General features: G+C 32.7%; 1 protein-coding gene across 2 annotated transcripts; it reads right to left on the reverse strand.

The window, feature by feature from the left end:
* Positions 1–8,746: 8,746 nt before the first annotated feature.
* LOC124538184 (CLIP domain-containing serine protease HP8-like) lies at positions 8,747–22,741 on the reverse strand. 2 transcript variants are annotated; one of them, XM_047115149.1, is made up of 7 exons: positions 22,089–22,741; positions 17,348–17,517; positions 16,331–16,901; positions 14,357–14,547; positions 12,087–12,192; positions 11,272–11,449; positions 8,747–9,676 (listed from the first exon to the last, which is right to left on the reverse strand). In XM_047115149.1, exons 1-7 carry the CDS (start codon positions 22,138–22,140, stop codon positions 9,436–9,438), a joined length of 1,509 nt encoding a protein of 502 aa, XP_046971105.1. In that variant the 5' UTR covers positions 22,141–22,741; the 3' UTR covers positions 8,747–9,435. The 2 variants fall into 2 exon arrangements, with proteins under 2 accessions (XP_046971105.1, XP_046971106.1); XM_047115150.1 differs by lacking the exon at positions 22,089–22,741 and adding an exon at positions 21,490–21,586.
* Positions 22,742–23,178: the final 437 nt, after the last annotated feature.

A 23,178-nucleotide genomic window follows, 5' to 3' on the forward strand; every position in this document is an offset into this window, starting at 1 on the left:
TTGTACTTGTGTTAGCATATACTTTGTGATGTACGCTTCCGACATATTCTATCGCATTTTTACAGACTTCAGTCAGTCCATGTATATATGTGGCTTTTTTATTATATGACAGACAGATTTGGTTGTGTGGTGCATTGTTTAATTGCGTATATAGTCTCATGTGATATCGGGTATAAATATCCATTAAGGACAGTCTTTTCTTCGATTTTAAAGTAAATGAATAGAGTAAACCATGCTGCAAGTTACTATTGAAAACAAGTGAAACTGTGTGGTATACATACTTATCAAATAATATAATATATTAAAAAAATTCTCAACACTTGCAGTATCTTCAGGTATAAGTTTTATGTAAAAAAAAGCCACTAAGTTTTTTTAGTATGGTTAGGTTAAGATATCAAGAAACTTCTCATTTATTAGCAAAATGAGTTGAGCTCTTAAGCTATTCAATAAAACCATGTCTCTGGAATCGCCACCACGTCAGCGCATCAGGCTTATTAATCGATGACGTAATACGATTTTAATTTATCTTTATTTTATATTTACTTTGTCCACTTAATTAATTGAAGAAAAAACAAGACTGTTCCAATTTACGTAATACTTTTTATTATATTGTATATAAATATACTTCAATGCCGTTATTATATTCTTAAAGAAAGCAAGATAATTGACTCAATACAAATAAATATTTTTTAATTTTAGTACAATAAATATCATATCAACTTAAATGCATATTTATTATTTTTCGTCTTTAGTAAGGAACTGTCGTCTGATGACGAGTTTTTGCTAAAAAATATTAACTTCCAAAGTCATCTTTTTCCTCTACCGTTAATCTTAAACATACAAATGATGACAAATTTTGTCAGGTTTTATATAATACTAGTCATTCGCCCACGCCCACGGTTTCGGTCGCGTTTTAGGGTGTTGGTTGTCATGTGTCAGGCCTAAGTCCTTTCTGGGAGTTCAAGTTTGCTTCGTACAAAGTTTCATCAAATTTGATTCAGCCATTCCAGATTTTATTCGAATGTGTTGAAATTTTTATGTCATATTCTGCATAAAAAAACGGAAAGATACTATTTTGTATGTTCCATATTTATGAATAATTGATTCGACAAACAAGTTGATACTTTATTCTTATTCTGTTATTTGCTATAAAAAATTGCGAAATTGAATTTAAAGTTAACACAGCGGCCAATATATAATTTTATTTGTATTTAATAATAATAAATATAATAAGAAAAACCAATAATCGATACTACATAACAAATACCAATAAAAGTATCAAAAATCGAATCGATATTCGAAATCTGACATTGTGATGTGATAATCGAAATCCAATATCGTAGCAAAATTTTAAATTCCGATATTCCACCCCCACCACCTTGATGTCCGAAAATCCACAACAGCGCGATTTTTAGGACATTTACTACCTCGCTCGCCGGCGAAAGCTAGTTCCACTCTGTGGAATCTGCTTTTGCCGGCAGTTTTTCCGAACATATACGTTTTGGGAACTTTCAAAAAAAGGACCAAAGGAACCTTAAAGGCCGGCAATGCACCAGCAAGCTCCCCGTTGTTGGAGATGTCCATGGGCGGTGGTGATCACTTTCCATCAGGTGAGCCTCCTGCTCGTTTGCTTTTTGCATTTTATGTATAACATAAAAAAAGTATGAAATCTACACAAAACCTCTTGCAAATGGACGCAGGCTCTTGGTCTATTGCGTTTTTTTAAATGATAAAAGTGTTGACCACAGTTCCAAACGGGTTTTTTATTGGCTCTTGGATACAATATCACCGTGTCTATCTCGTATTCATAATCACGTTATAATTTAAACAAATTTATTATATAATAAAATATACATAACGTATACATACATTTTTGAAAAATTTCTTTTTTTAAAGCTTATTTAAGGCTGAAATTCATCAGACATGTTTTGATAATAATGTTTCGTATATGTAAATACTCAAGATTGCAGTTCATCTTTTATAGGGTGGGGCAAAAAAGCCTTAACTCTGTTGTATATAATGGACAAACATTAATTGCACAACAATGCTGCTGACGAGAAGCTGTCGAAAAAGAAAATATTTGTTTTTTCACTGTGGAAAAACCCTTTGAGCAAAGGACAAAATATAGTATTCAATATATAAGACATTATTTAATATTTTCTTTAAATCAATTATAACACTTGATAAAAAAAACCATTAACTAAATCGACCTCCGTGGTGGAGTTGTGTGTACACCGGTTTTTATGGGTACGCCACTCCGAGGTCTCGTGTTCGATTGCCGGCCGAGTCGATGTAGGTTACCATTATTTTTCTATGTTGTCTTGGATCTGAATGTTTGTGGTACCGTCGTTACTTCTGATTTTCCATAAAACAAGTGCTTTAGCTACTTACACTGGGATCAGAGTAATGCATGTGATGTTGTCTCATATTTATTTATTTATCTAAATTACCTCTGGCAGATAACTTATATAATAACAAGTAACTTAGGCTACAATATTTTTTTTTCGTTAAATGCAAACGCATGCAAAGGCGCGGGCACAGCTTGTAAAAAAATATTATTACGAAAGGGGTAGGACGTTTGCTTTTCTTGTTTTTAAAAAAAAAAAAAACTTAAATAAACAAATGAAACACTAAAATGTTAAATCAATAACATGAAATTTATTTTAAATAAAAATGTGATTATATCATTTCCGTTTGTTGCGCGTTTAAAATTTTTTGTCCATATGTCGCTTGAGGTCATTGAAAAGTTTAAGGCCCAATGTGAACATTACGAAGCTCTTCAAGAGTTGCCAGTGAAATGGGTCGTTGTTTGTTTTCCACTGATTGTAAGCGTTTTTCCATATGTGCATAAGTTTTTGTTTAATCTTACTTAGTGACTGAAACAGAAAACATCATCAGTTTTTTAAAGACAGAACTTTTAATACTTAATATTTACTTTCAGTCTCTTTTGTACGCGAAACCATACGGAAAACAATCCATTGGGATGTCGCAGAAACAAAACTTGCTTGATGGAGTGTCATTACTTGAGTTGATTGTATTGCTGATAATATTTCGTTGTAATAATTATTGGATATTGTAAAAAAACCTCATACACGTGATTTTAATTCTCTTCGCCCGACAACCCACGATCGCTCGGCAGCCACATATGGGTACCAACAATAATGATACTGGCAATGTGCCGTTAATAACGTCAAGATGCAAATGGATTGTTTTCCGTTTGGCTTCGCTCACAAAAGAGACTGAAGTCGCGTAACCACATATTAAATAACTTCTATTTTTTTACTTAATATTTTATACATATAGTTATCGCCCGCGACGTCGACGATCGACCCGCGAATCGAGATGGCAAAGTGGTTAGAACGCGTGCATCTTAACTGATGATTGCGGGTTCAAACCCAGACAAGCACCGCTGATTCATGTGCTTAATTTGTCTTTATAATTCATCTCGTACTCGGCGGTGAAGGAAAACATCGTGAGGAAACCTGCGTGTGACATATTTCATAGAAATTCTGCCACATGTGTATTCCACCAACCCGCATTGGAACAGCGTGGTGAAATATGTTCCAAAACCTTCTCCAAGGGAGAGGAGGCCTTTAGCCCAACAGTGGGACTTTACAGGCTGTTGTTGAATAGCCCGCGACGTCGCTTGCGTTTTAAGCGTTGGTTATCACATGTTAGGCAAAAAGCCTATGTTCTTTCTTGGATTTCAAGTTTGCTTTCCACCAAATTTCATCAAATTCGATTCATTGGTTAGTCGTGAAAGAGTGACAGACAGACAGAGTTACTTCCACATTTATAGAATTAATATAGATTTTAAACCTGCAGTTCTTTTCCTTAATTTAAATTGGATAAGCAACCTGGATAAGCCATTATGGGTCGGCATTAGAAATTCGCATCCCGAATTTGATGATAGTAGGGGTAGTTTCTTAAAGGGGTTGCTCCCCTCTCTCGAAATTTACCACTCCCAACCCGCGGAAACCCATAGTTTTTTTTTAATGTGCGTTTAAAGTTACGTGTAACGGATCGATATTTTACATTATAATTAACCTTAAATCATTATTTTTATGTTTGTTAGCTTTTTTCTGTAATATTTTTTACAAATACTATATTAATTAATAGTAAAAATAAACGTGTAAAAAATTAATTTAATTTTGTAGTGTAGTGATTCTTTTGTAAAGAAAATAATAATCACCCAGAAGATTTTACGAACATGATAATAGAATACAATATAACATAAAATATAAAAAATATCCATTTATCGCATTATTAAATGTAGTCAAGTATATATACAGATAAATGGTTCTTATAAATTTGTAAAATATACCTATAATTGTTGTTTCTATTTTTCACCCAAGATTAACAGCTGTGAGGGGCACAGGAGTGGCGAAGCCACTCCGGCAACAAAAATAGTAGATAGTTATAGTAGCTAAGGATAGGTTAGGTTAGGTTAGATTTTATGACCAAACGCTGCGCAAGCCGAGCGAGCGAAGCGAGCGTGCCGCGGCAGCGGCCGGCGCAGCGCCAGAAATCACATTGTATACCAATAATTGGAATTTTATATCTCTCCCCTACCAAAATTTAACTAACAGTACAAATTCTGATTATTTTAGTATTGAAATTTAAAAATTGAAAAAAAAAAACAACTAATGATTTCCGCGCGGGGGTAGTGGTGGTGTAGGTACTACACCAACCCCCCTTACCCGCCACCCCTTCCCCAACCTTAAATTCGGGATGCGAATTTCTAATGCAATCCCGCCATTATCGTTGCCTATAGATATTGGCACTTAAACAAATATTAAAACCAGACGTACTAAGTACCTATATACTATTAGGTGATAGAACATGACATTAGTTGTTGGCACTTATCCAGAGTAGCTAGCTTAAAGCCCTGCCAATATGTACACCCCGAGAACAACAGTATTAGCCAGTGCCTATAGTTATTCGTAGTCACTCATCCTTATTAGAGATACACAAGGAACTTACAAAGCAGTAGAACTTAGGAGTAAAAGTACTCATGATTACTGATATCAATATGCACTGAGCATTGCATTGCATTGCAGAGCAACTATGCACAGACGTGCATTTTTGAGGGAGTTGAATTATAAACATCGACTAATACAGCAACACAATTATTTATCCCATTTCAATCGAAGAATTATATGAACCTTATATTATTTGTTATGCACTACAAACAGTTCTTGATTGGTATAATTTATATCATACCACACTACAGCACTAAACTATATACATATATACACTTTAAATTCACTTCCAAAGTTTTGATAACAATTTCAAAACCAAAACGCAACTTATTCGCGAATTTATAAAGCTATGAAAAAATATTCAATATTTCGACATCTTTTTACCAGCGTTGTATATTTGTTCACCCTTTTTGTGATTGAAATAGGCTATTGTAAAATTTGTAAACATAGACGACTATTTTTTTCTTATATGTACGGTAAAACATATCGTACTAACATTTGATTGTGGTCTAGAGCACCGTATCTGGTCTGAACCACGGCTAGATCTTGTATCGACGGACCCCAGGTCTGAAGTCATTGTTTTCTGCGAGACACATCCTTCCACCACTTCTTCCTGGGTCGAGTTTGATGCATTGTTCGCCCTCGTACAAGATAGCTTGCAGACACTCATTACAATGCTACACGGGATCTAATCTAAACATATTTAATCTATTTATTATCTACACAATTTATTGAACTGAAATCTATTTTAATCTCTGTTGAATTCATTTTAGTTTTGTTGATGGCGTAATTTGTAAAAATGATTGATGACATTTTGACATCCGACTTCATTAATAATGTTATTTATAGTAACAGACTCACAAAATATTTTAATACTTTTTAATCGTAATATTTGCAACAACATAGTATTTAATATATAATCCTTATTAGAAGTGTTTTATGTGACTTTGTGTTAACGCGCTATCTTGACTTCTTTTGAAGCAGATATAAACATATGAAACAGCGAGTGAAAACACGCAGTTCGGTTTGTAATTAATAAAACTAAAGATGGATGTTCGAGCTACAAGGCAATACGGAAATCGAAAAAAGGGAAACAAAATCAATTATAAACAGGAACCTCAGTAAAAGCTGTGGTACTGGTACAGGTTTCAACTGTAATAGTAAAGATTCAGGTGTTCTAGCCACCGGTCTATTATTATACTGAACATACTTACTAAACGTCACAGAGATATTTTTAGTCACTATTCAGAACAAGAAATCATATTGTTAAACTTATACTTGGAAAATTTACGTATAATTTGTTGTTATACAAAAAAATCACAACAATTAAACAATAAAAGCATAATAAAGAGGTGGAAAAATAAACATAAAAAATATCAAAGCCATCTCGTTTTGTCAAATTATAGATTAATAAATTTTAATTATCAAAATCAGTCAAAATATATTCTATTCAAGTAGGCTCTACAATATTATATTACCACTCAATAGAGTCGTTTTTATCAATCAAGAACATTAGTATGTAAAACCAACATATATAATGAAGTGTTTTTATGAACTAATTTTCGCCTGCAGCTTCCCCCATGTTCTATGGAGGGCGGTGTCGGTTTTAGGGATAAAAAGCCTGTGTCCCTTCTTGTGGTTCAAGCTTACTTCGTAGCAAATTTTATCAAATTCGGTTTAGTTCTTTAGCGGGGAATGCATAACAGATAAACGGACGAAAAGACACATTTTTTTCGTATTTTAATATTAGTATACTCATACGTGTAAATTTTAAGCTCTAATTCTTCAAAATAGACGAGACAGATCTATTTTTGTAATAATATATTACAGTTTCAATGACTGTAGCATTTTACATTTTTATTTTCAATGTTATATACAGTAAGAGCCAATATTATGAAAATAGCTATTCCTTTATATACAATCATATCGTATTATGTATCTATTATATAAGGTCTTATTTAGGTCTTTAGCGGGGAATGCATAACAGATAAACGGACGAAAATATATATTTTCGTAATATGTATCTATATAAGTTAATTGTCTAGCTTGGTAATATGTTTTATTTAATATTTAAGTACATACATAGTTTAGTTCTTCTGAAAGTAGTGGTGGATTTACAAATCTGCCGCCAGTAGGCTAGTTAGTAGGCTATTCAATTTTTGCCGCCCCTACTTTTTTTTGCACCATTTATGATTTGTGTTCTATCGTCTTCATTACATCGGTTACATCAATCATTAGTATGATTAACTAAGTGATATTTCTGTCAGTTACTATATTTATTTTATTTTATACTTAGTTATTTTTCGAACCCGCTATGTAGTGACGAGTATACGAAATACGGACGTAATGTGTATACATATAAGTATAAGTTTTTTTTTATTTCTGTAAGATAATATAAAAACTTTGGGCTAAATTTGCCGCCCCTCTAAATCTGCCGCCTTAGGCTCCAGCCTACTTAGCCTATTGGTAAATCCGCCACTTTCTGGAAGAGATGGTTGCACAACAAGAGTCAGCTTGTTGTGCAACAGACCAATGTTATTTTTTTCGTAAGATTTCCATATATTATGTTTGTGATATACAATAAAGTACATTTAATAACATTAAGATATATATTGAGCGATCCCTATTGTGTTCTCTAAATCGTTTTTGGAAGGACTCTCAACTATTCGATTGTATTTAAAATATAGTGATGATTACTCATACAAAGTAAGACTGACGGATTACGAAAAATAATATCTTAACTTAAAATTCATGAACGCTTTTTTATTATATAGAATAACTTTGTAGAGGTGCTACAAAATAGTCTATTAAAATAAATTGAAATCTAAAAGAGCCTGAAACTTTTCAATAGCAATATTACATAATGGAATAATTGTAAATAAATGATAATTATTGTATAAACATATACAAAACTACACTTTTGAATTACTCTTTTATCAAGGTTAACATGCGACTGACAAATCCCTTCGAAGGTCAACGTATCTGGGCTCTCATCTTATAACTGGGCTCTCGCTAGGACGAGGCGTAGGTATCACCTCGTATCATTTTCTATATCTGTTTTCCTCTACCTTAAGGTTGCCTGGAAGAGATCGCTGTGTTAGCGGTAAGGCCGCCTCTTGTACATCTTTCATCTAACCGTGTATATGTGATTTATTTACTGGTGTACAATAAAGAGTATTTTGATTTGATTTGATTTATCACCCACTCATCACATTATATTGCTAAATAATAAAAAGTTTCAATTTTAAGGGTTAGTGCGTCAGTGTTACTACAAGCATAAAAAATGTCTTCGCCAGCGTACCTACAGGCACAAAGTTTACATGGTCAATGAAGCATTGACCCCATTACCGATGCCACGAAATCCTGTATCATTGCAAGCACTTGTATCTTCGCAATATTCAGCATACGTAGCTCGGTTCTACTTTTACTTAAAGGTATATGCATTAAAATTTAAATTATTTTCCTTCGTCTTTATTATGAATAAACATATAGCACAATTTAAATACAATGTAGACTTATTTAGAATAAAATGAAATACTTTATGAAAGAATAAAATTTTATTTAAATATTATAATACATTTTTTTCAATAGCAGAGTTTAATTTTTCTATAATATCAGTCGTTCATATATTGTCGTGAATATAATTTTAAACAAATACAAATCTTTAAGTAGCATCGTAGCAAACAGTCTAGCACAAATATATTTTACAAGCATTCTCTTTTCACAAATAATACTCATATTAAATGTATGTAGCACACAGTAGGTAGTTGCTCTAAACTAGCATGCCTTACTGGCTCTACATAAATTAAGCATGCTTTTGTATAATATTGTCAAATACTTATATTATTTGTTCGTAGTTGTGTTCTATAAATCATCAAAATTGAAATCAAATGATGACTGTGTTTTACAGCATGAATCTTATTGCTGTTATAGAAGAGGATCGGATTTATATTATGGACGCTTTGAGTGGCGTTTGAGACTTTGAAAGGAGTGCAGGCTTTAGGGCAGCAGAGGAGTGGAGGCCCCTAATTATGTTTTAATTTAATTTCAATAATTATAATTTTGTCAGACAGTTTTTCAATCATACATACATTTACATTGAAATTGTTACTAGTCGGTATTATGTTTTTTGAGAATCTAATTTGGTTCCGAGATTTGGTGAACTCTCCTACATCCGGTCCTGTTCAGAGTATTGTCAAAATATTCTAGTTTTATCAATACATGTAACTATACATTCTTATGATCACCTGTTACCTCGCTTTCTCAATTATAAAGATAATACAAATTACTTTTCATTTGTTAAATAATTTTTAAACAAAATTATTATAATTTCAATATTAGTCCTAGGTTTAAGTCATAACATAGCCACATACCTAAAGTAAGATTTAAATTATATTGCAGATCTCTATGTACTTTGAACGTTACATAGATAAATTATTGCGTCAAATACTTTTTAGTCGCTTATATTATCTAGTATCCAGTCCATATAATTTACTACTCTTGTATACACTCCTGGATAGCCACCGACTCCACACCTTTTTGATCCGTACGACACAATACCTCGCTGAATGTATCGGACCCCTGAGCCTTTATTCTTGCCGGGGTACATGAGAGGACCTCCGGAGTCACCACCACAGGAATCCTTATCAGGCACGCCTCCCGCACATAATTGTGTGTCATATATCTCTGGTGAACTAAAAAACAAGAACGTATGGGTTGTTAATTAATGGTAATAAATAAAGGAAAATTTTATCGTAAACAGAAACAGAATTCTGCAAAAATAATCTCAAAACTCATCTCAGACCAGCGTGGACTGTCAGAATTGAATATGCGATTTATGTATAACTATATATATGCGTATATATGCGTATTTCTATATATGTACCGCGTACTATGTTGAACTATAAAAAATAGAAAATTCGAAGGATATAAGTATCAAAATGACGTTACATTTTAAGTCGGTTGTCAACATTTTACAAAGTTTAAATCTCATTGTCTTTGATTAAGAAACTCTAACATTGGACAGTAGGCAGTAGTATGTAGGTGAAAATAATCAGTGTAAAATGTAAATATCTTGTAAACAAGACTAACAATTCAAGTCATAATTGTACATCCATATATATAAAACTGTTCCGTTACTGAGTGACTGACAGACAACGCACAGCCTAAACCACTGGACCTAGAGACTTAAAATTTGGCGCATATATGCCTTAAGTGTCCTAAAGGTGTACTAAGAAGGGATTTCTCAAAATTCCTGCGGGATAGGGAATAAATTGGATTTATATTTTCGAACCAAAGTAGCTCTATCTCCGTAACTATAATTATTAGGGGTTTCAAATTTAGCGTGCAAGTGGGTTATAACAACAACTAAAAACTATTTTTAGGATATTTCAGAATTCCCAACCGTATAGGGAATAAACGTGGCTTGTAACCTATAAGGCCAAATCTTCTATCCGATGCAATTGTTATAACTAGCTTCTATAAAAAACATGATAAAAAGTGGTTTTCATATAAATATTTAAAAGAGTTAACATCCATTCCATACAAAATATAATATTTTTCTTTATAATACCTATAGTACGGTCAAGTATGTACTTCATTTTTGAGTAACCATTATAATTTATAGCGATCTTGATACTTAATAAATCATGAATACTGACAACCATAAACATATAACGCCATTATAGAAAATAATTTCCATTTAACAGTAAGTGTCATCAATCAAAATAAATCAAACTGATCTAGATATGGTTACTAAATATGAACAAGCGGATAGTTATGGAGCACGTTAGTTATAATTTTACAGTAAAAGCATTATTATAACATTTAAAATTGTTTGTAGATCTTGTGATAACGCTGTTACAATATCAAACAATTGATATTTGTATTTTAGTACAAATTAATTAAAAAAAAAATCTACTGTATAACGTATATTCGTGACGTTATTCTATTATTATTATATTATAAATGCATATTATCGAGACAGACTAGAGTATAAGTTCACGCAAATGTGTAAAGTACGCTTACGAAGACTCGAATTTATCCGAATTCTACAACGCCATAATTAATAAATATTGTATATTAAACTTTTGCTCTTATGTATCAAAATACTGATTAACTATTTTTATTAAGCAACGGGTTTATAAATACACTTATGTAATAACTTCATACAAGCAGATTTCCAATTATGTTTTATGAAAAAAACCCACATTAGATGAATAATTAAAAGAAATTCATTTCATGATAATTCAAGGGAGTTTGAGCTTATTTACCATGATATAAAACCTACCCATTATAAATACTCTGACATTCCGAATTAGAGATTATGGGCAGATCGACGCTTAGTAGTACTGGAGACTGCACTCCATCCTCGGTGGCGCCCCAACCTGCCACCACTCCTCGCAAACCTTCTAGATTCTGTGACAAGAGTTCTGGAGTTTTGGGTAGGCAAATTGGTTTCATACTATCTGCAAATAATTTGATGTATGTGAGAAAAAAATAGCCTTAAAAGTAACTAATAAAATATATTTGCAACGTTGGAACTATGGTACGTGGTAACCAAGAATTGTTACAATGAAAAATTCACTATGTACCTACTAACACACACAAATAACAAAAAAATATCTATATAATTTTGTTTATATCAATCAGTATAATATATAAAATAAATTGATATCTACATCTAGAATGTAGTAAAGTTATTCAACTGCATAAGGTTTCGAAGAGGCAGGTTTCACAGGAGGCTTAGGAAGTCGACTGCGTCGGTAGAGATTGCACTTTAATTTTTGTAGTCGTGTAGATATTGCATAGTTTTCGAAATTTGTTAAAATCGGTGGAGAGAACGCGAAGTGTGGAGTGCTATCCACTACATCATTATCATTTTATGACACAGCACTTATTAAAAGTATGACTTAATTAGTGAATAATAAGTTAAAGCTTACACTTTTTGACGGGAAAATTTTTTGGATTATTTGAAGAAGTATATATGAATATTATTTAATTTGAATATATGTAAATTCGTAAATCCATTTTAACATATCCAAAATATACCATAGTATTAGTTTTATTTATCAATTCATGTTAATAATTAATATTGAATCTTACCTAATGAAAAGTCTGCCGGTTCTGCTAGACGAATCAGACCAATGTCATCTCTTAACGTTTTCGGAGTATATCCTGGATGCGCAATCACGGAATCAATTCTAACATTCTGCATAAAAATGGACATCAATTAGTAAGATGATTATTGCCTCCGTTGGGTACAAGAGGGCTGGTCTATTAGATTCATTACCGCCATCCCACGTGGTCATGGTTTTTACAGTCACTATTTTAATTAGAATTTATGTATCGCAAACAACAACAACAGTCTGTAAATTCCCACCGCAGGGCTAGAGGCCTCCTCCCCCTTTGAGAAGAAGGTTTGGAACATATTCCACCACGCAGTTTCAATGCGGATTGGTGGAATACACATGTGGCAGAATTTCTATGAAATTTGTCACATGCAGATTTCCTCACGATGTTTTCCTTCACCGCTGAGCACGAGATGAATTATAAAGACAAATTAAGCACATGAATCAGCGGTGCTTGCCTGGGTTTGAACCCGCAATCATCGGTAAAGATGCACGCGTTCTAACCTCTGGGCCATCTCCTGTATGTATCGCACCTTTAGTGTAAATTTTATTTATGGAATCAAGCCTTATTGGTTTGTTGTAAACTAAAATAGTTCCATATTTACGTTATGGTTTCTGTACTATATGGGTCTAATTTGAAAGTGTTTTTTCAAATGCTTGTAATTTTCTTGTTTTTTATATTATTTATTTATACGTATAAATAGTGATAGTGTATTTATCAAATATCAAATCTACCAAATTTCATATGTATAACTTAAAAAATAGAAATGTTATTTAAAAAAATATCAATAGTAAGAATCCAAAAACTTTAGATGCGATTTCCCAAAAATCAACTTTTTTGGATTGTGCCCTTATATGACTAAGGGGCGATATAGTTTGGCCCTAAGTTAATATTTAAAAAAATAATAATATAATGTTTCTATGCAAGAGCTTACATACGTAATTAGGTCATAAAAATAATCAAGAGAAATTTTTTGGTGCCAATACAATGAGAGAACAGGATTTTGGTACCGTGTACTTAGTTAAAAAAGTAATTTTAAATTATCTTTTGCCAGTATAAAAATGGTTTCAGTACGTTCCCAAATAGATTTAGAAAAAGTCATTTTTTCATAATTATTCTCGAGATCGTACGTTAAATAATACATGTAGAATATGTAAGATGAAGTTGTGCCACATTTATAAATTCTCAAAAGGGTAGGAAACTGTGGACGACAAATAGTTATCGAATAAGATATCTAAATAGATAGATGGATTAGATAGATTTTATCTTTAATAATGAATAGCATGAATAGCATGAATTTAAGATCTCGTCAAATGATATCATGTCAATAGAAAGCTGTTAATTTGTTTAAACGCCTTTAATACAAAACCTCCCCCTGTAATTGGACTAGGCTCTGTAAAATGTTTTAATCATTTTATATTATATATTGTATTGTGTACATAAGCCTCATTAATAAATATATTTTAGTAGTGGCTAATGCGGGTTCAAACTCAGGCAAGCACCTCTGAATATTCATGTGCATAATTTGTGTATATAATAGGCTATTTGACTAGTTTTTAAATTCCATTTTATATTATTTAGCAGAGGTTAAGGAGTAAAAGTTGATTTTTTTAATTATAGTACATATTTGCCGAAAAATATCATATTAAAAATTCCATATTTATATAACGCGCAAAAACGCTACTTGGACAATATGGCGCTGCAATGGGGTCGGTGACTTTGCTGGTCACTTTGCTGTATTTTAATCTGTGGTACATATAGTAGAAAAGCAAAGTTTACAAGACTTTCTTGTAAACTTTGCTTTTCTTCATCATAAGCCCGGCCAATCAGGAGCGTTTTCTGTCACGTGACAAACGTTTGAAAAAATGCATTTTTATTTATTGATTTTTGAATAAATTAAGTATTATTTTCAACTTTCGTTAGTAAATAACCATTTTTAAACTCATAATTTACAGTGATTACAATAATTCACAATTTATTTTTCGCATTGTCAAATAGCCTATTCAGCTCGTGCTCGGCGGTGAAGGAAAACATCGTGAGGACACCCATGTGTGAAAATTCAATTCATAGAAATCATGCTACATGGGTGTTTCATCAACCCGCATTGGAGCATCGTGATGAAATATGCTCCAATCCTTTTCCAGAGAGAGAGTTGGCCTTAGCCCAGCAGTGGGAAATTTACAGGATGATGATGATGATGAATATTTAAATATATAAATCGGAAAAGTTAAAAAGTTACTTACTCGTACGCTCGGTGCGCAAAACTGTTCTCCCTCGTTTCTTTCACAATCAGGGTCTTTCCTCGTGTCATATTCTCCAAGAATGACCTCTCTTAACTTAAGTTTTGAACCCAAGAATGATACACAATGCGCTGCAGTCAGCACATACCACTGAGTGATGAGTGTACCACCACAGCTTAATCGTACGCCGCGAGCTGAAATTGTGATAAAAAACATTTTACGTACAATTACATTAACTACGCAACAAAGGTAAATTTATTCTAAATGATTTGTATAATGGAAAATTTTTACGTTAAAAAATTATTATTAGAATACCTAAGTGTACGTTTTAATGATACATTGTTTAGAACTTTGCGATAACTTAATGTAGCTTATAATTATAACTTTTTTAATTGAATTAAAAAAAATCGAATATATAATAATTTTATAAGATAGTTATTTGACGATAAAGCTATAAAACTATGACTTTGATGCATATATGTACATTTATTTGTTTATCTTTAAATAACAAACTACCTCTTGAAATACTTCCAACTGGAAGTCATTTAAAATTGATGAATACTTGCTAGCTTCAAAAATATATAGGATATTGTTTGAAAACAACTTAATTGTCGATACAATTTCGAGTTGAACAGTGCAATAAGTGGAATAATTTATATCAAATAAATTGTTTACTTGTTGGTAGGGCTTTGTGCAAGTCACTCACCCTTCAAACCGGAACACAACAATACTGAGTATCTACTGTTGTTGTTTGACGGTAGAATAACTGATAAGTGGGTGGTACTTAGCCAGACGGGCTTGCACAAAGCCCTACCACCAAGTAAACAATTTATATGATATAAATTATTCCACTTATTGCAGCCCGTGTAACTACAGGGACAAAGGACATATTATCTTAGTTCCCAAGGTTAGTGGCGCATTGACGAAATGTATTAAAATCCTATATTTATTAGCAAAAAAAACTACAGAATACGATAAAGACAAAATTAAAAAAAACTAATAAGATTAACTTAATTGATTTAAAGGCGCAAATGGGAAAGTCCATGTTTATCGCAACTTAGGTTGTGTGCGTGAGAGTTGTTTGTGTGCACAAATGTGTATGTGTAAAAGACATCGCAATAGTACGACGCAACTTCGATGTCACATCTGTAAAATTCGTAAAGGCGATCACATCCGAACTAAGAACGGTATCCCAAATTATCAATATTTATTTGTTATGTGAACATGATCTTTATACAAAAGTAATAATTTATTTACACGACAAGCCGATTTACATGCACTTGCTTTCTTGGGTTGAACTGACACGAGAATCTATAGCGACGAATAGCGTCGAAAGGCGCGATATAGAGCTATTTCTATTGGTTATGTAAATCGGCAGTAATCGGTTTTATTGAATTTGCCGATGCTACATCTAAGTTGTGTCGTACTATAATTATTTACTTTTAATATTAAGTACGTCTGTCATAACATTTTAAAAGCTGACCAGCCTTAAAATGTTATGAATGAAATAAGGTGAAACAAAGATTGACATCCTCAAATGATTTGTTATATTGCCGTTATGTTACCGAATCGATCGACCGAGGGAAAAATTAAACAGATTAAATAGGCTGTCGGGCCGGCTATTATATAATAAGTTCCTCAATAAATAATTATATGAATTACAATCAACGCATATATTATGGTTTGTCTTTAAAAGTGGTCCAGTAGAGGTGCGTTTTAAAAAACTGATTTTAAATAAAAAGTCCAATAGTAATCAACAGAAAACGGATAAAAACGTCCCTTCCGCCTATAATTACACAATCATTCTACTTTAGAATAACTTTTAATTGTTATGTGGAATACCTGAAGTGACTTCATAGACTAGATGTATAGCGGACCTACGATTTTAAACCAGTGGTCATATTTAACAAGTGATATTTAAAATGACTTTGATTAATAATAAAACATTTCAACCGTCAATGCTAATTCGCTCCTTACCTGAATCGTAAGATAAGAGAACCATCCACGGCATTTCGAATAGTCTAGTCCTGTTGCCTCCAAAAACTCTCTCACCCTCGATCGGTCCACAGTCTCTTGGCAAAAGATCGAGATTGCGGTGATATCGTATATTTGGTACCGGTCTACTTGATTCATTGTAGTCATTGCCTCTTTCATCATTACCTTCATCCCCGCTGTTGTGTGAAAAATTTATTGAAAGTGGATTGTTATTGCCATTTGGACCAGGTTTGTTAACCGGTCTGGAAGACCATGGATCGGGATTGTTATTTCCTTTTCCACCTGTTTGGTCTACCGGTCTGGAAGACCATGGATCTGGATTGTTATTTCCATTTCCACTTGTTTGGTCAACCGGTCTGGAAGACCATGGATCTGGATTTTTATTTCCTTTTCCACCTGTTTGGTCTACCGGTCTGGAAGACCATGGATCTGGATTGTTATTTCCATTTCCACCTGGTTTGTCAACAGGTCTGGAAGACCATGGATCGGGGTTGTTATACGGTTGATCTTGTTGTTCGCCCTCATCGATATTTGAATATGAACTACAGCAAATCTGAAAACATTTTTTCGTTATATTCCAATTTTTAGTTACTACTATAGGGATCTAGTTAATACTTAAACATTAACGTTGAATACTTTTAAGTTTAAATATAAGGACAATTTATATATAAGCAAAATTCAAAGAGTACGAAAGCATTTCTAGTTCAATAAAGGTAAATCGATAAAGCTTAATACTGACCAACTGCTACGTAACAAGTAAGGTACCTACGAGTATTTATTATTCTGTTAACAGAATTGTCCTGTTTCCCCCGCGGAAAGTAAAGCAAATCGGTTATAAAAAATACATTTGAAAATAGGAATGGAACTCAAATATTACTATCAAATTTACAAATATTATAGCCAAAAATAATTTAACGCAAATCTTATATTAACGTCTAATGGAAATTAAACATTTTAAAATATTTAAAACACGAGCAGCCATTTTGAACAGGTACTCACTAGTGGCTCATCATTATCGAAACCACAACCCAGATTTTGTAGTTTCTTTCTCATGTAATTTGGCATCGGATTTCCCGCATTTTTGATCTCCTTAACTAAGTTGGGACAGTTAGATAAACGCTTACAGCTTCCCGTTCTATCGCCTGCAAAGCAACTTTCTCCAGGATACCCTGAAAATGTCAAAATAAATAAAATTCGAAATAATCATCATGTTTAATGATTCTTAAAAGCAATTTTAAATTAAGGTCTGAGATGTTTCAATCGAAATAACGCGTGTATCATAACCGATGATTGCAGGTTCAAATAAAGACAAGCATGACTGAATTTACGTAGAAACCCGCGTGTATTGCGATGAAATTCGGCCACGAGAATATTCCACCAACCAGGATTGAAGCGTAGTGGAATTTTAGTCCAAAAGTGGAACATTACCAGGCTGTTACTTTACTTAAAATTGAAGGCTCATTTTTGTGATGAGTTTAAGACGGGGCTTAAACTGCTGGCATAAACAACAACCTTTGGTGGTAGCCTTTTCTGCAAGCCGGTTTTAGTAGGATCCACTAAATACATATTCTACAGCCAAACAACAATATTCAACGTTAAGAATGAGTGAGCCAGAGTAACTATAGGCACAATGCACTTAATATCTTAATGTCCAGAGTTGGTCATCAGTGTTCTAGGAATAATTAATATTTCTCAGGGGTCTTTGAGCGTTTTGTGCCACTCACTATTAGGTGATTTTTGACCATTTGCCAAGCCATGCAATATTATATGCAAAAGTAAGTTTTCTTTAATTACTGACTACTTATGGTTTTGACTACCAACTACTATCCTTCATTGATAAATAATAAAGCACTTGTTTTTAAAACGATAATGAAATAAATATTTTTTTCATAGTACTAAGATTAGCAGTAATGGATGAGTCTAAATTTTAGTAACAATAATCCATACGAAGTATCGTCATTTAATTGAAGACCAAATGGAATAAAATTATTATATTGTGCGTTTCTTTTTTCTCTCGAACAATTGAAACACTTACGATACGACTTTGTTTACGTGCGCCGAGACAATAATATTATACCACAAACCGAATAAAGCACATTGTCCTACGATTAACTTGGCTGTTTTCCTTAAAAGCAGCCGCGTCCGAAGAACACGTAGGACGCAATGAATTGGAGTTCTTGTATTAAAATATAGGTATAATTAGTTAATTCTTTGCAGCTAAATTAATCATTAAATTTACTTTCTTTTACTGTATTCTGACATATACACCTCGCTGGTGTAGTGGATAAATACATCAGATCGGATCGAAAACTTATTGGATCTCCTTGGAGCATTTGACATTAACAGCCTGAAGACTGGAAGTTGGAAGTATGAATACCCGCGTATAATGAAAGCGTGAAAAGCCGTAGGTTCTGCTACTGAGCTCTTCCGACATTTGCCATTCCATCGGATTAAGGAAGAGTATAGACAGCGCTCCTGTTTTTGCACTTGCGCAGTATGATATGTTCTGCCTAGCTAGCTAGTCTCGAGATTTCACGGTGGCCCAAATCAGTAATGACGATATTATCATACTATAGTAATCCGGGAGGTTTCATCCCATTAAAATTTATTGTTACTCCACAGTTATATTTTATATAACCTAAACGCATATTCTAAACTTTTTCAAATTATACTGGTGCATAGAATTCATGATGACTAAAATAAAAACAAAAACTGTTTGGTTGTATACTACACTAGTTCTTTCCGGCTTTTATCCTTTTTAATTTCTTTGCAAACAAACACGACGAGATCTTTGTTTTATAATAAATAAATAATATATAGTCATTAATAAATCCACATATTTATTATTATATCAGAATAGCGTAAGATAAAACAAATATCGATTAATAAAATCATAACATATGCAATATTTTTCGAGATAACGGAAGATCAGAACAACACTATATCTCCGAACATTCGAAGATATAATATGTATCTATCGGTAATTGTATCTCATTCATATCGGAAGAGCAGGCAGAAAAAATATCACTAAAATTCATAATACGCATAACCTTTAGATAACTCGCAACAGAAATGTAATTTATTTATATAATGTCGTGATGGACACATAGCGACTTGCGTCACATATTTATTTCTTAAATAAAAATAAAATTCATTTAATGTAATTATAGACATCGATTAAGACAATTAGCTTAACGACAAAATAGTCCGCATTCTATAATAACAACAAGATAACTACGACTTGATATTTGAAGCCATCTTTCTTGATATTAATAACTCAATAAACCAACATTTTTTTTTTAATGTTATAGGTTGGCGGACGAGCATATGGGCCACCTGATGGTAAGTGGTCACCATCACCCATAGACAATGACGCTGTAAGAAATATTAACTATTCCTTACATCGTCAATGTGCCACCAATCTTGGGAACTAAGATGGTATGTTCCTTGTGCCGTATGTATGTCGGAGATTAGGAACTTACACGTATACGAACTTATTTATTAGAAAGACAACGTGATTAAGATTTGTAGGGTGTCATATGAGAGATGATATCTCTGAAAAAAAATCTGTCAGTGTATGTTCCTTTGTTGAATGAAGCTCTTGGTCTTAGCGTCACGGTAGCATGCGTAAGCGATCCCGTGGCGTCCTCCGAAAGACGGAGGGGGTACCGCTGGTTTTTTTGTCGGTAAAACCGGCGTAAATGGACGCATTTGGCGTCCAGGGCTCCGGGGATTCCCACACCCAACTTTCCATCACGTGGGGGGAGCGCGTAAAGCGTTTCTCCAGCGAGAAAAAAAAGGCTCTTGGTCTTATGACAGCTACAGTGCGTACGTGCGTACTAACTGAAGTAATAATTTCAACATGTCGGGTGACAATAATTTAAATCCATTGGAATCCGTTTCACTTATAATATGTTTTCCTTATACGATTGTTGTGTGTAATTATTTTAGCCCATTTAAATTTAGTTTGCTAAAAGATTTTTTTAATAATAAAGTATTGTTATTTCAAAGTTACTCCGTAAATGTTTTTGTTTGGGCGGAGTGTGTTAAATTATCAAAATCTGCGGTCAAGATCGATAACCATGATCGTTTCGTTTTCCTTATTTAAAATAAAAAAAGTTGCTTCCATGCTTTAGAAAAAACCTACGAGTTCTCAGACTGTTTACGAGTTAATAATAAAGGTTCTGGAATAGTCTTTTAAATACCTCCATTAAGACATTTAGAAGTTATAATCATTTACAAGTTTATAAAACCAATAGCATGAGACGGACAATTAAAAAACTATTAAGAATTAATTATAGAAAAAGAAACAACAGACGATCCGTAACCACACCAGTTAGCAGGGTTTTTTTAACCACGAATGCTGCAGAGCTGTGTCGACTAGTAAATATTTAGTATGAGAGATAGGTATTACCTTCTACGATATATTTTATACAGCAATGAAATATTCTGTGTCAATAATTTCTAGTGTTTGTTTATCTTAATAATTACATGCCTAATTATATATATGTAAAAATATCCTTCATTATAATTGTCAATTTCTAATTCTAGAAAATATTTTGAATGCGAAAATGAGTTTGTTTATATGTAACGCTTTCATATATTACCTATTCAGCTGATCACAGTGCTATATTGTAAAAAGAAAGAAACTAAAAGAAAATCCAAACAAAAAAACGAGTTGATTCATAAAACCTCTTTCTAATCGTCATGTTGGAGAATTAAAATAAATGTAAAGATATCGCTTTTATTAGGGGTATTGAAAAGGGTATGGGGTACATAACACCTGATAACCCCTCTCCCCCTCAAACGCACTAACGAATCCGCGGGCATAGAGTAGTTATTTTGTTTTTATTTTTTATTTTATGCGATAATTATGTGACACGTTATTGTTATGCAAACATGATTAAAATTAAATTATCGAGCAATCATTAATTTTCATACTTTATTATCAATAATTATTATTAATTAATGACTCATGTATACCATAAATAACATAATAATAAGTTTTGATTTTAATTAATAATTATGTTGTGGTTTACTAATTTCATTGGTTCTGTGTTTAATATATAAATTTTTAAATTAACTTTATATAATTTTATTATTTATGGAAAAACCCATTAGAAACACAAATTAATACGTACGTCAATTCCAGTTCGGTTTCGTAACTAATATCGTTTGTATGTTTGTTCTGATTAGAATATTAATTCTTGTCATAAAATAAAAAGATCTTGGGATATCCTTTAACACTGCCAATACCTTAGTCTTAGTATTAAATAATGCGCTTCTTGTACTTATAACTATTCAGGCACACTCTTCGAAACACTATTACGAAGTATAGCTAATCAGTGGTAGATTACTTGATTAATAAACGACACCACACGAGATCATACAATCTTATCACCAATGGAATACTATTTAATTCACTTGTGTTATATGTAGCCTTTCGACTACCCTCTTTGATAGTGGGTAAAAATAAATTGTTTAATATTGTTTTACGCGTGTAAAAAGCGCTTTAATAATACTTTTAAGTTTGTGATATATTTCATTGTATGAATTAATATTTCGAAATTCGAAACACACTGAAATCAATTAAACCAAATTGACGAACGATAACATGTGTTCAACGTTTTAAAAAGCTATTAAAAAAAAATTCATTTTAATTACGTTTTCGAATTAGAATCGGTCATTATTATCACATTTTCTTTGTCCATGGTGTGTAGTTCAATTTATTTATACTTACAGCATTCGACCGGTAGAAAAGCAATAACAAAACACAACAAACACTTGAACATCGTAATATTTTTCGTCTCACTCTTACATATCTTTTTAACTATCACGGTTCATCTACACACCACTTCACTAGCAGATAGAAAGTCTTGCAAACGAAATAATTAAAAACAATTCGATTTAATTGTGAATGACATAAGCTCAGTTAACACGAGTCAATCGTGTGCTAAAGAATTGTACTCAAATAAGCGACTGATCAAGCGAAGTGATGACTCTTCAGAGCTAGTCTTGTCAATGAAATGACGTTTTAGACCATATTGAACAAGACAAGAGAGGTCACTTGATTATAAACGAGTTTTTTATTTATCTATCGTGATTATTTTCAAATGTATTAATTGTTACAGTCGAAACTTGACGTAGTCGGTTCAATAATAAACATATTGACGGCGTCGGTGAGTAGGTACAGTTCCGATAGCGGTTATGTCGGAAAAATCACCGAACCGAGACACGGAATAATCGTAAACACTTGGATCGAATTAATTTCGGTTCGTTTTTTAATCATTAGCGTAAAAGCGTGAATATTTTATAAGAATCGATGAATAGATTAGTTCCTACGAATGCACTCACGCATAAATTAAAGATAAGACTGCACTTGTACGCGAGGGAAATATGTGAAAGATACTGGGGTTTCTTGGACCAATCGGGTGAAGTTTATATCAATAAATCATACGCAGAAAAACCTCCGCGATAAAGCGAATGAACTAGAAAGAAAAAATCATTTACATAATAAAAAAAAGCGCATACTAAATTATATTTTGATATTATTTATTTTTTTACGTTTTATTCCAGTAATGTATTTTTTTAGGACATGAGTAGAGAAAATGACTACAGCCGTTCATAGACATAAGCAACACCAGAGGACAAGCAGGTGCGTGGCCGCCCTTTTAAATTGTTTTATATTAGATAAATTATTAAATTATAATGGTATCGTTTGTGATAAGCTTTTAATGTATTATATTTAATTGATTCTGCACGCGTGTATTCATGCTTTAAACAACTGAAACAGCTGAGATGGTCCATTAAATAAAATAATATGATTTTTG

The sequence above is a fragment of the Vanessa cardui genome, chromosome 20, assembly GCF_905220365.1.
Source record: "Vanessa cardui chromosome 20, ilVanCard2.1, whole genome shotgun sequence".
NCBI lineage: Eukaryota > Metazoa > Arthropoda > Insecta > Lepidoptera > Nymphalidae > Vanessa > Vanessa cardui.

Excerpts from the sequence above, each read along its gene's own strand:
- LOC124538184 (XM_047115149.1), bottom strand. The coding sequence starts at position 22,140 with ATGTTCAAGTGTTTGTTGTGTTTTGTTATTGCTTTTCTACCGGTCGAA. Across the intron at positions 17,518-22,088 it reads TTTTCTACCGGTCGAATGCT|GGTATCCTGGAGAAAGTTGC; the intron begins GTAAGTATAAAT and ends TGACATTTTCAG. Across the intron at positions 14,548-16,330 it reads TCTCTTATCTTACGATTCAG|CTCGCGGCGTACGATTAAGC; the intron begins GTAAGGAGCGAA and ends TCACAATTTCAG.